At 38.0% G+C, this 16100-nt stretch overlaps 1 protein-coding gene across 1 annotated transcript in view; it reads right to left on the reverse strand.

Moving 5' to 3' along the window:
• Nucleotides 1-4420: 4420 nt before the first annotated feature.
• The window catches only part of nlk2 (nemo-like kinase, type 2), an 85798-nt gene continuing 74118 nt past the window's right edge, over nt 4421-16100 (reverse strand). Inside the window, exons 8-11 of the mRNA XM_051861373.1 lie at nt 11969-12055; nt 10215-10413; nt 9030-9123; nt 4421-7337 (exon numbers count right to left, since the gene is read on the reverse strand). Coding sequence (XP_051717333.1) covers nt 7283-7337; nt 9030-9123; nt 10215-10413; nt 11969-12055 — 435 coding nt within the window. The 3' untranslated portion in view covers nt 4421-7282. The remainder of the gene's footprint in view (nt 7338-9029; nt 9124-10214; nt 10414-11968; nt 12056-16100) is intronic.

Here is a 16100-nt window from a genome sequence, read left to right on the forward strand (position 1 = left end):
TTAAAAATAAGATGCATAAATCATAGCTGTGAATGAAAGATCATTTCATACAAACAAAGTTACACTTGAAAGAGGTGTAAACCCCATTAATGAGCTGAACTTTCTGGAACGTTCCCCCTCTGTTGGCAGGATTTGCCATATTTCCTAATCTGTTTGAACTTTTCCATTGGTCACATTTAGACGTCTTGATTAGATCTCAGTGATCATGTTTATTTGCAGCAATGAGGAACACTTTCTCGTATTAACACCTCACCGAAACCTGGCTATATTACAAGAATGTTTTATGAACTTTACAAACATTCATAGTTGCTTTTGTTTTGTTTGTGTGAATGTAATAAAGTACTTCCTACAATTCAGTGCATTTTTATTTTCTCTTCACTGTACATGTTAAAGAAATCATATTGGCTATAGTTTTCTTTATTACAATTCTTTCTTTATTACAATTAAGTGAACATAAGTTTGAGTTTTAAATATTTCCACTTTGGTTTGAGCACATGGGGAATTTTTAAAGAAGTATTTCAAGTGTTTTCTTTTAATCTAATCAAACAAAACATGTTTTAAACAATGTTTTAATTTTATGTTTTTTTGACCCCCCAGTTTACTGGATAAGGATCTCACAAACACTCACAATTTATACCTCATTTATACCTCATAACATATTTTTAAAGCTTGGCATGACAAGAAAAATGTATATTCGTAAAATTGCAAAAGGTTTTATTATTTACATGACTCACACATGAGTCATTTTTTTTTTTCCTTTTTTTTGAAAAAGGGAACCCTGGTTCTTCAAAGAAAAAGAAAAAAATAAAGTTGTTGAAGGGTTGAATTAAAATAAGAAATATCTTGATTTGTATCTGTTTATTCCTTGCTTAGTCTTATTTTTTTTTTTAAATAAATAAATAAATAAATAAAGTGAAAGTGATGTGTAGCCAAGTATGGTTGGAATATGTTCTCTGGTTTTACTGGTACTCATTTTTGTACAGCAGATTTTCCCCCGTGCGCTCAATTTCATGGTTCATGGTTCATCCAAGTGCGTAATGACATCATCCTTTAGGAAGTGACATCATTTTGGTGTGAAAGCAGCACAAACATAAGTGTTAGTTTGTTTGTTTTACTCTAAAACACTCCATTCTGTTTATCAACATTTCAAAATATGGTTAATATCAAAATTAACCCTCATCTAACACCCAGTTTTTTTTTCCCCATCCTGTTGGGAAATCCTCTGTTAATTGCCATTGTGTATATGAGCATATAATCATAGTTTATAAAAGTTAGTAAACAATAAAGTGCCTGAGTTTGACCCTAGCACCTTTCTGAAGAGAAAACCCTAATATAAGCAAATTCATTTTTTAAAGGGATAGGAATCCAAAAATGAAAATTATCCCATGATTTACTCACAGTGAGACAATTGGAGATATATTTAAAAATATCCTTAGTCCTCCAAGGTTTATAATGGTTGTGAATGCTTCATGTTTTGAAGCCAAAAATATTGCATCCATCCATATAAAAGTAATCCATACGACTCCAGGGGGTTAATAAAGGCATTATAACCATTATAAACCTTGGAGGACTAAGGATATTTTTAAATATATCTCCGATTGTGTTCATCTGAAAGAAGATAATCATATACACCTAGGATGGCTTGAGTGTGAGTAAATCATGGGGTAATTTTCATTTTTGGGTGAACTGTCCCTTTAACAACGACAGAGACACAAACTAAACACCTTTCCAAATACTGGCTGTGCCCGAAATCACATACTCTCTTGAGTGGGTACTTATTTTGAATGTGTGTAGTATGAATGTAATCTGGACATACTACATTCGCCATGTTGTCCTTATCACAGTTACGTCAGAGATTGTTTAGAGGTGAGATGAGAGGGTCTGTATCTCTTACCATAGAGGGTGTGCACGTGACGTCACCGTCGACTGTTATGACTGCGGTTACGCCCACTGAGTGGCAAAAGACTGAGTGGCAGCATTGGTTTTCAGCGTGAATGCCGCGAAAAACACACAAAACACATCCAAAACGGGAAAGAGCTTTGCGACTGACTGTACAAATAGCTTTGACACAAAATATATTTTTACAGACTGCTGAAAGCTACAGAAAAAAGAAGTAAATAGGTCGCTGCAATTCACAGAAACAGCTGGACTCCAGGCAAAGAAGTTATCATTTTGGGGTAAAATCATACCCTATATATTGTATTGTTGTGTTGACAACTCATCAATTAAATATTTACCATCTTATATTCTGCATAATTGGGTGTTTTTAAATAAACACCGACAAAAACTATACAAGTTTTAGGACTGAATGATTATATATATATATATATATATATATATAAAACATTGCTATAAGTGATCACTCCGATTTAGACCTACCTATGTTGTAGTTATATAAGTGTTCACAGGCTGATTTTCTTTATGTATTTCTCCGGCGTCGAAATCAGGCACATAAAAATGTCAGGAAACACGATTCCTGGCTGCATGTCAATATCCATGGATTAGGTTTCTTTGACATGTTATAAGGAACACTTTCGAGCCCAACCTTCAGTGTAATCGTTTGTTTTACTCGTGTTTTCGCAGTTTCCCCTATTAAATCCAGTCATACAGCAGGTTATTTTGCCACTCAGTCCAGTAGAGGGAGCGCGTTCCGGCGGGAAAGTGAGGTCTATGCATACCCTCTATTGGAGAAAGCGTAACGGCTAACTTAATCACGTGTGGCACCTCTCAGCCTATCGTGTAACGGCAGTGACGTTAGTGCCCGCCATTCAAAGCTCTTTCCCTTTAGCATTAGCCGTTATGCTTTTTTTTTGGTTAAAGGTCGCAGCTTGCCTTCCAGTGGCTTTGGTTACGTCCAAGCGGCAACCTCACCCAGTTTCTCGTGAAGCCAATACGGAAGTGACTTAAACTGCAATTCATCGACTGGCCACTAGGGACAGGCTCCAAAAGAGAGCAGAATCTAATTGAGTCCCATGTTAAAACGGCCAAATTTACAGCAGAAATAAAACATGTTTACAGCTTTGTACAAATTGTGGTTTTGGTCTATACTGCTAATTTTGCCCTTCATGACAACTCTGAGGGGGGTGAATTTTGTTTATAACTCATCCGTTTAAATTATATTAAGCCTTAAAGTTCTGCATAATTAAGGGCGTGGTCACTTGAGTGACAGGTAGATTGCCGCTGCTGTCTGTGAGCCGTCACTTTACTTCAGCTAATTCCAGCCGCTGAATTTGGCATCTCAGCCGTATTTGTGCTTTTTTATGGCTTGCTGCGTTAATGGTCGAGACTCGAGAGAGATGTGTGTCTGTGTAGATGTACACGCATGCGGAAGATAAATAGAACACATGTCGTTGGATCGTCTTGGCATTGGCTAAAAGTTTTGTTTGTGAGATTTACTACAATGACAAAGGCGGGAGGGTATAAAACTCCGACAGCACTGCTTGGATATTATAACTAAACCTGCTGCATTTTGAAAAATTATACTTTGGACGCGGGCTCATTTGTTTGTGAGATATATACGATCATATACAGTTTTACAGCATAAACGCTACATCATTTCTTGAAGAACAGATGATGGAGAGCAGATCATTCAGAAGAAATGTGATGCAATCAATGGATTATATATCAATATTTCATGGATTTAACGCTTTTGTGGACAAAAAGTAGGCCTACTTTTTTTTGTTTTGCAATGGACACTCATGGACATTTTACCCAATTAAGTGCCACGGATTGGATTCATCTCGCGATCGCTATTTCATTATAAAGGTATGTAGTTTGGGGTTATAAAACGGGTATATAAAGTCCCGATTTCGCGTGTTGTAATTTGCACACCCGACTCAAATTAATTACTGGTGTTGGAGCATATCTTAAAGACACCGATTGACAATGCACCTTTAGAACTTTCTAATAAACTTGTTATCTTTATTATCTAAGATAGATAGATAGCTCCTTCTGCTAACATGATCACGGCGTGGTTCCTTGGTTCCAACCACGTCCCGACTCTTCGCCCATTTTCAGTTATCCGGGAGTGACGCGCGGTGACGCGCAGCTAAGATGGCGGCGGCCTCATTTTCGCTTCAAAAATGCTCTTCAGAAATCTACGGGTGACGTCACGGACACTACGTCCATATCTATCTATGGTTACGTCTCTTCTCTGCCATTCACAAATCTTCTCCCGTGGCCTCATGGGATAGTAAAGTGTCCATCGTATGTACACTTGAGAATCTCGCTGGAAGAAGTAGGTCATCCAGATACTCTTTTATGAATACTGTGAATTGCTTTTGTCACATACTGTTTTTGGCCTGTATGCGATTTCAGATGCAGCCACTGGCATTTGAAGTTAGCAATTTGGTGCTCAATTTAACTTGGTCATTTTTTTTGTTCGTGATTGGTAAGTAAAATAAGGACAGAAACAGCTGGCTTTTTTTTAAATGTCAACATTTAATGAGCTTCACCACTGTACTTCAAATCTACACTCTGAAAAGAGACCGGTGATTTTTCAAAACACAGAACACATCCACAGAGTCATTCCGGTCCCTCAGAATCACCTCCTCCGCTTTCAGGGCATCGAATGCAAATTTTATATTATAGTCATATATGTCGTAAAATGTATTCAAATACCATTAACTCTGAGTATAAACTTCAAACTTCCTTATAAAACTTGCAGTGCTGTACCTTCCCCATTTGGCCCGATCGAGCTTGTGTGTTTAGGCTCTGTTTGAATCCGCACGTTATCTCAGGTACGCCTGCTTCTTGTACGTTCTAACATTGCCACATATTTTGTACGTTTATCTCATCTGACGTCTCTCGGTGAAGGATGTCATGTTAATTATCGTAGGTTGTCTCGCAGGACAAGTATGCTGTGTGATCTAACAGTCAGAGAACACTGGGGTGAGAACATGGTACTTTGTACAAGGATATGATGATGGGAACCACCTCCAACCAATCTCAAATTTAATGACTTTGATTTCTTTATACAGGGTTTGATAGGAATATAAAAGTCGGAAGGGACATTCAAGTTTTAAATCTCCACATAAAAATAAAAGCGTGGAGGTAAACAACCAAGTCATTGAGCTCGAGAGGTAGAGACCAACAATGTGAATCCATTATATACATATACACAAACAGTTCAGTGTTTCTTTAAAGGAAATTAATAATAATAATAATAATAATATTAATAATAATAATTAAAAAAGGGCTCTACTTCAATACTCATATCCACAGCTCTGCAGCACACAAGACACAATTAACATAATTGGTTATGTGTTTTTTGTTTGTTTTTGTACTTATACTGTTTTGGATTATTTCTTTGTCTACACTTTCTAGTGCAGGGGAAAATAAAAAGAAGAAAAGAGAGAGAGAGAGAGAGAAAAAAAATATGTACAATTATATGCAAGTCTCAAAAATAAAATCAAATTTCACAGCCCTAAAAAATGTGCAGGCTAATTCAACTTCTATACAGCAGTATTACATTTTTTTTGGCGTTTTTTTTTTTTTTTTTTTTATCGTCGTTTTTTTTGTTGTAGATTTTGCGTTTCTATTTAAATCTACCTGCTACTCACTTATTTACATACCATACTCAGTGGATCATGGGAAAGCATGCCATAGCACATTGAGGAAGAAATAAAAATAATTATCTAAAAATATATTAAATATTTTCCATTTGTTTTCTTTTAGTCTGAGAGAGTGCAGAAAGCATTATGGGAAATTTAAGCATGGTACAGTGAGTGAAAACTACTTCCAGTTGCTTTCTAGACCCACAACATATGCCATTCCCAGGCACCCTTTTCAGATCCACAAGTCCTTCAACACAGAAAAAAGGCTTTTGAAGGGGGGGTCAAAGAAGACGACACCGAGCTGACGTACACAGGATCACTAGCGTGATGCCACAGTCGGGTATAAACATGCACGGGTCCATACATGCACTCACAATGGTGTTCGTCACTTGTCTTCAGGGACAAGGTTTGGTAATATACCATTGCAGTTATGGAATGGTTTGGTTGACCAACAGCTCAACCTATTATTTATCTAATTTCTTTGCTTTTTTTTTTGTTTTTAGGCTTTTAATTTGGTTTGCATGCTATTCTAGATACTCCATCAGGGATAGCATTGAAGGTCACCTCCCTATATTATGTCGCTACATGCTAGTTGGGTTTTCAGTCTCGGTAGGAGACGAGCACCTGCAAGATTTCAGGACACGCACATAAAGTCTCCTTTGCTTCAAATAAACCCTTTAGATACGAGCGTTTCGTTTCGAGCCAATCTCGCATGCTTTGGATCCTCAACCGCTGTGCCATTCAGTCACCCACCCACCAGAAGTACTAAATACTGACACAACACATCCACATTGAGGAGTACTAAGAGAAGCCTATGAATCAGTATCTCTGCCGAGTGCTGCGCTACAGAATACTGATTTATTTCTTATTATTTATGAGACGGAAAGTGAGATACGAACAAAGATAGATCTATAGAGAAAGGAAGAGCGCAGATGACAGCAAAAACGGAAGAAAGTCATAAAAATCACACCGCCGTTGAAGGAAATAAACGCAATGAGCAGCTCACTCTAGCCGAACGAGTGGTCACAGTTCTAACGAGGGCCGTCGCTAAAATTGACAAGGCCCGGGACAAATTTATATGGGTTGGCCTAATGTAAAGGCTACTACAGAGGACCTTTGAGGGCTGAGACAGCAGTTTTCCACCCTAGACGATGGCCCTGGTTCTTAGTAAGGTGCTAGCGTGAGCAAAAAAAAAAAAATCTGATTTGGAGAAACTTGCCTTCTTTCCATACTACATGAAGCACTGCACTTCCTGTTTCCATGAATAAATAAAGCATGATTACTCGCACACATAGTCGTGAAGAGTTTTCCTTCAGGGATACTGCGCAGATTCTGCTGCCCTGCTGTTCAAAATACATTCAAGTCCACAGGGGTCGACTTCATCTGCCGAAAGTACATGTTCATGAGCGCGAACCTTCAGTATACTACTACAGAGCAGTGGGTATGTATGAACGGACCCCCCGTGACCACGCCCACCCTTCCCGTGTCCCGCTTCAACTCATCAGCAGTGGTTGCTTCTATAAAACTCCCATTTAGTAAGTATTACAGTACACACACACACACACATCAGCGACATGGCTAGTCCTAGACTCCAGTGAAATGCTACGCAGGTTTGGGGAAGCCTGGGGGTCAGTAGTCCGTGGGGGGCGAGGGGTGGACGCGGGACGGGCCGCGGGAGGGACGTCCTCCGCCACCGTTATCAACGCCATCTTCTCCGCCATCCTCAGCTACTCCCAAACTAGAGGAGATGGAGGCATCTCAGAGGGCTGAGCTACTGTCGAGCTGTGGACAGAAAGAGAGAAAGAGAGAGAAAGGGGATTGTTATGTCTTGCTTTAAGGATGAGGGGATGTCTCCATCTAGTGTTGAGACACTGGGAAATGAGCTGCAAGATAAGCACTAGATTTGTCAGGACACCAAAATATGCAGGAGTTTTTACTAATAATAGTTAGAAAAGACATTAAACACTTTTTGCCTAAATATAAAATAATGCAGCCCAAAGCAAAAGCATGGCTCTAAAAAATTACATTCACGCTTACTGGCTTTGATAAATCTGTTAACCCTGAGGTCAGGAACAGACATGAAGGTGAATCTCATAAAATTTAAGTAGAAAATATGTTTATTATAAAAATAATATCTTGCATAAAGTAAATTAAGCTTATTTTCAGGTCCTTTTTTTTTTTTTTTTTTTTGCACTGATATATTATTTTCATAAAAATGGATCGCATTTTCAAAAATACTGAACACAGCCACAGTTATCAGCAGCTCTTGTCATGTGACAAATCTCATTCTCACTTCTGAAATGTAAAATAATGTTAATTATATGAATAAATAAAAAATATAAACTATTTAAATACAAATTAAATAATTATATATAATTTAAATAATAATGTACACTACCGGTCAAAAGTTTGGAAACGTTACTATTTTTAATGTTTTTGAATTAAGTCTCTTATGCTCATTAAGGCTGCATTTATTTCATAATAAATACAGAAAAAACAATAATATTGTGAAATATTATTACAATATAAAAATTATGGTTTTCTATTTTAATATACTTTAAAATATAATTTATTTCTGTGATGCAAAGCTGAATTTACTCCAGTCTTCAGTGTCACATGATCCTTCAGAAATCATTCTAATATGATGATTTATTATCAATGTTGGAAACAGTTGTGCTGCTTAATATTATTTTATAACCTGTGATACTTTTTCAGGATTCTTTGATGAATAAAAAGTTAAAAAATATCAGCATTTATTTAAAATAGAAATCTTTTGTAACAATATACACTACCGTTCAAAAGTTTGGGGTCAGTCGTTTTTTTTCTTTTTTTTTCTTGAAAGAAATTAATACTTTTATTCAGTACGGATGTGTTCAATTGATAAAAAGTGATAGTAAAGATTTATATTGTTAGAAAAGATTTATATTTTGAATAAATGCTGTTCTTTTTAATGCTGTTATTTTTAAATGCTGTTCAATGAATCCTGAAAAAAGTATCACAGGTTCCCAAAAAAATATTAAGCAGCACAACTGTTTCCAACATTGATAATAACTGAGTATCAAATCATCATATTACAATGATTTCTGAAGGATCACGTGACACTGAAGACTGGAGTAATGATGCTGAAAATTCAGCTTTGATCACAGAAATAAATTATATTAAAGCATATTAAAATAGAAAAAGAGACTATTCAAAAACATTAAAAATAGTAATGTTTCCAAACTTTTGACTGGTAGTGTATATATATATATATATATATATATATTATATATATATATATATATATATATATATACACACACACACACACACACACACAGAACTTTTTAAAGGATTTTTGTGATGAAAAAAATGTCACAGCAAAAAAATGTATGGACCTAAACACAGGCCTCATTTTCTTAATGCGATTTTTTGAAATGTGACCTGGAGATTTGATCATGAGTTTCACCCATGAAATCAAAAGTGTGGACTCACCTGATAAAGCTTTTGAAGGCAGCTGATTGGGGGTTGATACAGAGCGGTACCCGATTCCCCTTCTGCTGCTCCAGGATGAACTGATGAATGATCTCTATGTGGGGGAAAAGAGTTTCAGTTATTACAAACTGTTATAAATAAAATAGTTTACAGTTATAAATAACAACAGATTAAACATTTCATGCAATCGTGGTTAAAAGAATAATTCACAAAAACTGTAAAGATTTCTCCTGTGCTCATGTTGAAGGAAATATGGTTTTGGAATAACATGAGGGTGAGTAAATGAAGAGAGAATGTACATTTTCAGGTTAATCTCATTAAGTATACAGCAAGCCTGTTTAATCTATTAGACATAGTTCACACAAAAATGACAATTTTGCCATCATTTCTTGTAACAAAAAAGGTGGAGCGATGTGATTGGCTTAGATGACACACTCCGTCCAGACTAGAACTCATTTTTTAAATTATGAATGAAGCAATGAATGAACTGAAGATCTATTCTAGCAGTAACCTTGCAGGTCAAAGAGTTGATTCTGAAGGAATATTCTGTAATATCTTCTAAAACTCTGTACTCTTTAATTTAGAAGACGAGCTGTTAAACTTAAAACTAGCTCAGGCAACGTGGAAACTCCTCATGTGTCGATCCAAAAGGGGTTCCCCTCGCATTCCAAACACGGCTGCCTACCCTAAGGCGCTTTAAGTCTCTAGGCGGTCGGCTCCATCCGCACCGATTAATCCTCCAGTGGAAACACGTTGCACACAGGATGGAGGAAGAGGAGGGAGGGTGAAGGGCAGAGTTATTTTGAGCCGACAGCACAGTAAGCCTGCTTTTAGCGACAGACTCTCACTAATACCCGCTGACAGTGGAAGGCAAGCACAGATCCAGGGGCCCCGAATGAAGGGTGAAAACAAGGGACAAAAACAACAGGAGCAGCAGGGGATCTGGAGCAGGAGACGCCCAGCAAGACTTCTGACTAACACGCAGTGGCATGATGGGCACATGCTCTCAAATAGGTTCAATTCAATTAAGACCTTTAGCTCTTATACACGTCGTTTACAAACCAAAAGTCGGATCAGGACAAAAGGTTAAATTAATAGAGCAACAATGTTTGGCTCGTGTGTTGTACAGTGTGCACCGCGTGGACCGAATGAATCATCATCAGCAGGTGAGAGTGCCGCACTAACCTTTGACCTGCCGAACTGAAGTCAGGTTCTTTTCAAAGCCGTCGTCAAACTTGGGGTTGGTGACAGGCTCAAAGTCACTGGTGTAGACGCGGCCAGAGGATGTGGTGTAGCAGCATTTGCACATGCAGGTGTGGTACCGCAGACGCCCCTCGTCCAGATACGGGTGCGCCAGGGCGTCCTTCGCAGAGATCCGCTTCGACTGAATTATTAATAAAATAAAAGTTTTATTTATTTACACACACACGTATATATTATACAGTGCTCAGCGTAAATGAGTACACCCCACAACAAAAACTACTACATCTAGTACTTTGTATGGCCTCCATGATTTTTAATGACAGCACCAAGTCTTCTAGGCATGGAATGAACAAGTTGGCGACATTTTGCAACATCTATCTTTTTCCATTCTTCAAGAATGAGCTCTTTTAGAGGCTGGATGCTGGATGGAGAGTGATGCTCGACTCGTCTCTTCAGAATTCCCCATCGGTGTTCGATTGGGTTCAGATCAGGAGCCACTGAATCACTTTCACCCTGTTCTTCTTCAGAAATGTGTTTAGGATCATTGTCATGTTGGAAAAGTGCATGACGACCAAGGGCACGGAGTGATGCTAGCATCTTCTCTTTCAGTACAGAGCAGTACATCTGTGAATTCATGATGCCATCAATGAAACACAGCTTCCGACACCAGCAGCACTCATGCAGCCCCACATGAGGACACTGACACCACCATGTGTCACTGTAGGCACCATGCATTTTTCTTTGCGACGCCATACAGTTTTGCAGCCATCAGTTCCAAAAACATTTATCTTGGTCTCATCACTCCAGAGTATAGAGTCCCAGTAGTCTTCATCTTTGTCAGCATGGGCCCTGGCAAACTCTAGGTGGGCTTTTTTGTGTCTGGGCTTTAGGAGAGGTTTCTTTCGTGGACGGCACCCATGCATGCCGTTCCTCTGCAGTGTACACCGTATTGTGTCACGGGAAATAGTCACCCCAGTTTGGCTTTCTACTTCTTTTTAGATAACTGCAGTGAACTTGCATGCCGATTTTCTTCGACCCTTCTCATCAGAAGACGCTCCTGTCGAGGTGTTAACTTCCGTGGACGACCTGGACGTCTCTGTGAGATGGTTGCAGCTCCATCTTTTTTAAATTTTTGTACCACTTTTGCTAAAGTATTCTGACTGATAAGTAAAGCTTTGCTGATCTTCTTGTAGCCTTCACCTTTCTGGTGTAAAGAAATGATTTTCTTTCTCAGGTCTTGTGACATTTCTCTTCCATGTGGTGCCATTGCTGACAGCGTGAAATGGGAAGGGGTTTTAACACCCTTTTACAGTCAGCTGTCTGCTGGACACCTGTGTAATGAAGAATTAGACTCACCTGTGCTTGAATTCTTGTTAAATTAGACATTTGTAGTCTAAAATTTAGCTTCGCTCCAGAGACTTTCAGTGGAGTGTACTCATTTTTGCATCACCCTAATTTGAGTAAAACTGAACATTTTGTTCTCTAAGTTATATTATTAACCTTACTTTCATGTTATAAGTTAAACAGATGTTATATAAAACTTACTCTTGTCAACATTTTGGAAATTGTATTTGTGTTCATTGAGATATTGTTTACTTTTCAAAGGGGGTGTACTCATTTACGCTGAGCACTGTATCTATATAAATGTTTCTTATTTTGTCTGTTTGATAAATTTTAGTATGTACTTTAGTTTGTAATGTTCCAGTTTATGAGAACAGAGTATCAAGAACACTTACTGGGTCAAAGACCAACATCCTGCAGAGAAGGTGAACGGCCTCATGGGTTGCTTGACTGGACAGAGTGTACAGGACAGGAAGTGAAGGCTGTAGAAACAGGAAATTATATGGTCAGTTGACCTTATACATACTCAGATATAGGCAGAAACAAACTACTGCAGTATGTAATCAATGATTCAACATTTGGAGGGACCAAAGCAAAATGTTGAAAAAAAAAAGGAAAGAAAAAACATGAAAATGCATGAACGTGGTCAAACAAATGTGAAAATGTTGTGTAAAGTGTGAGAATGAACATGATTCAGAAACAAGCTCTTAACATTAACATCTTGTTCTGAGAAGCACTCAAAACACACAAACAGCTTCCTCTAAGCATGTCAATCCCTGTCATGTGAGCCTCAGCTGCACGTAACAGTCTCAAGCATTCAAAACATTCCTCCCAGCAGCACATGATCCTTGCGCCAATAGCCGCATACTTATCTGAGGATGTGGGACAGCAGAGACAATGAGCTGGGATATTTTTAACCGCGTCTAATTATCTCCTCCGCCCACCTTCCCCCCATCCCAAGCCCCCCAGCCGACTCGCCAAAGAGTTGATTGAAAAAGCCCACCGGTAATTGCTTGTTTTCCCTGGTTAGGTTCTTTGAGCCGAGAACAGATGTGAACTATGGCTGGTGATTCACCCTTTAAAAAGGGATGACGTATTGTCAGGGCTGACTGTATAGCTGATGGAGGTGAAGGTGTTAGACGAGAGATGGAGGAAGTGGATGGGAAAGGAATGAATGCTTTCAGCCACAACTAGAGCCAAGCGGAAACGAGGCGTGCTATTACTTTAAGTGATCAGACCTTCATTGAAGGAAGAATCTGAGTCATATATAGGGACCAGAATACCATGAAGACTTGAAGGTGGGCAACATCTCAGATCATCCCAACAACTGCCGCCCAAAACACGCTGAAGTGATATACTGTGTTCATGTCATTGATACTGAAAAAATATACCAAAAAAATAATAAAATACTACTGACAAAACTAATTGTTTCCATCCCTAACTACATATTGTCACACGAATACTCAGTCAGTAACTGATTTAAAAGTTTCACAGTTAATTTGTATAATACCGTTCAAAAGTTTGTGATCAAAAGTTGTCTTTTACGCTCAACAGACTGCATTTCTTTGACAAAAAAAAAAATACAATAAAAACAGTAACATTGTGAAATTTACTTGTGTCCTCCTCGTGTATATGCAAGGGCTAAAATAAAGCAATATCATTTGAATTAATATCGATACTGGAGTAAAAAAAATCTATTTTAAAATCGTAAACAAACAGTCAATTTTTTTGTCCCAGCCCTATTACATAATTGCTATCTGGACATCTAATACTGATTTAATAACATTACAGACTGATCTGAATGCAGCTTTGGTGTGTAAGACAGCAGGCTAACCGGGTAACTGTATTTTATGCGAACGATATAAATCATAATGTGATTTTGTAGAAATTGTAATCAGATGCTAAAAAAAAGAGTACTCATTAAAATGTCTTTACATAAAGGACACGATCATGGAACAATGCACAGTACAAGCGCAGCGTTGAGCTTCTTGAGTCTGTTCAGTAAGGAGTGTTTTGATTGGTGGATTAAAAGATTGGTGGCTAAACAGAACATCCTCCAAAAAAAGATATTTATAAATCTTAACCTGCCAGGAAGGTCTCAAAAATACTGCACACAAATTCAAAGCAGTCCACGCACCTGTAGGGCTGGGCGATATGGCAAAAAAATAAAATCTCGAGTTTTTCAGAATGATTGACCAATTCATGATTTCGATTTCAATTTGTTTTTTTTTACTGTTTAACTAGTCAACTTAAAAACTTAACTACAATATGATTTAAGTAACATTCTCTTTATTAACAATCTGGTTAAAAATAGTTCCATTCCAAGTGCAGCACACATGAAGTGTAAATGTAAAACAATTTGTTAAATATCTTTGCAGAAAATATGAAGGCTGAAATATGAAGGCAAATGTTATCTTAAACACATCCTATATACTCAGAAATAAGAAAATGCTAAATATTTCTTAGCCAAAAAGTAATAGCAATAAATAACACCAGTAATAGGCTGTTATTAACAGCAAATGCTTTGTGAAAACAGAAAACAACAGCAGCTTTCAGCCTGTCACCATCATCAAACATGAAATATCAAACAGGTTTACAGGTTTATTTGTCCAATTGTTTTTATGTTTGGCGGACATGTTTAGGTGTTGCACTCGTGTCTCGTGTCTGCCTGCGTCTCATTTCTATAACACATTTCTGAATGAACAGCCGCTTAAGAATAGTGATGTTCTACGTTCATAGAGCGTCACATGAGAGCGGTTAATCAGGCGCGCCGGCGCCATCATGAGGTCGAAGATCATTTTCTTCTCCTAATACGGTTTTCATTGCTGTATTGTCAACATGTCTAATTGTAACGCTTGCCTACATTTTTATTCAAAATCGCAATTTCTCGATTTAAAAAAACATTAAATTCGAATTAATCGGAAAAATCGGAAAAATCGCCGAGCCCTACGCACCTGTGACGATTTGCAAATGCAGATTAAACAATCCATAAATACATGTAACATCATTCATAAATGTGATGGAAATTAATTTAAAAACTTGATATATACATATTTGTATAAACATTTTAAATTTATTTAGGTAAGATGCATTTATGTGAGCATTTAGGGAAATATTTATTCTTATACTTGTGTATTTATGAATTGTGTTTTGAATTTACGAATCGGATTTTGCAAATGTGAACTGTGCTGTGCATTTATGAATTTTGTTTTGTAAATGTATTATTTTTGAGGCTGATCTGGCTCCATATTTAATGCTGTGTTGGCAAAGCTGAATTTTCAGCATCATTACTTCAGTCTTTAGTGTCACATGATCCTTCAGAAATCATTGTAATATGCTGATTTTGCTCAAGAAACATCATTATCAATGTTGTGCTGCTAAATATTTCAAAATGTAATATTCAAAAAAAGAAAAAAAAAGAAAAAATCGTACTGACCCCAAACTTCAGAACAGTAGTGTTTTATTCACTCAAAATAACTCGAGTAATTTATTTGGGTACAGATTTGATTCACTAAAAAGAAATGTCTTATAAGAGCCATTCATTTGGGAATGCTGTATGTTTTTGATACACTAAAAGAAGCTGCTCCCTATTTGTGTCGGAGCATGTGTGCCAACCGCTAGGCTCCTCTGACAAATCTCAAAGATTATCAAATGATGGGCGTTTGAACCCAGTGGGTCAGGTTCTGTGTGGGCCGAGCCGAAACTATGCCTGCGCGATTATGAGTCAAGAAGCATGCAGGGTGTAGTGATGTACCAACGTGGTGAGGCTGCGTGAGCGTATGTGAATAAGGAACCATAGTGGGCAGGTTTTTGGCGAGTAGTTGGCAGTAGCGCACTGTGTGTGAGCTCTTTATCTGATGGTATGATCGTGCCCTCTGGGGTGGTGTGATCGTGTGCTGGAGAATTAGGCAGTATTAGTTAAGGATTACAGTGGAATGTGGAATCAGACAGTTAAGGGAGGGAAAGGGCCTCTCCCTGTCCCATGATTCAAAGCTCAATTAGATAAACGATGAGTCAGGAGGGTTGACACATGACATCATCAGCCCAGGCTTTCAGTCATCCCAAGCATGCAGGCAGCTCCTGTTCTGCCCTCACATTTCTGACAGCAGGAGCAATGGACTGAGCAAATTTGCAACTTTAAATCCTTGACAAGCTTGTGGAGTCACTTTTAGACCTTACACAAAGAACTTGACTGAACTTAAGCCAGTATCAGAGACGACATGTGAGTTTTACTTGTGTGGTGTTTTAGTGTCCGTACCAGGTGCGACCCAACAAGTTTCAGGTCGTCTGTTCACACCGAAAGCGGAAACGGTGCATGATGAAACATAATTAGAGCCAATCAATACATTTTGTTTAATATACAGTTAAAGTAAAGGATTCAGGAACAATGAGATTTTACTGTGGAGGGGTTAATCGGCGCTACATCAGAGAGACCAAGGAAAAGTCCTGTCACTTGTCTCAGTTGGTGTTTAGAGCAAGAGGATTTAATCAAAAAGGTTTACATGGAAGAGGTTTTATCACTCATTA

This window comes from Ctenopharyngodon idella, chromosome 15 (genome assembly GCF_019924925.1).
Source record: "Ctenopharyngodon idella isolate HZGC_01 chromosome 15, HZGC01, whole genome shotgun sequence".
Taxonomy (NCBI): domain Eukaryota; kingdom Metazoa; phylum Chordata; class Actinopteri; order Cypriniformes; family Xenocyprididae; genus Ctenopharyngodon; species Ctenopharyngodon idella.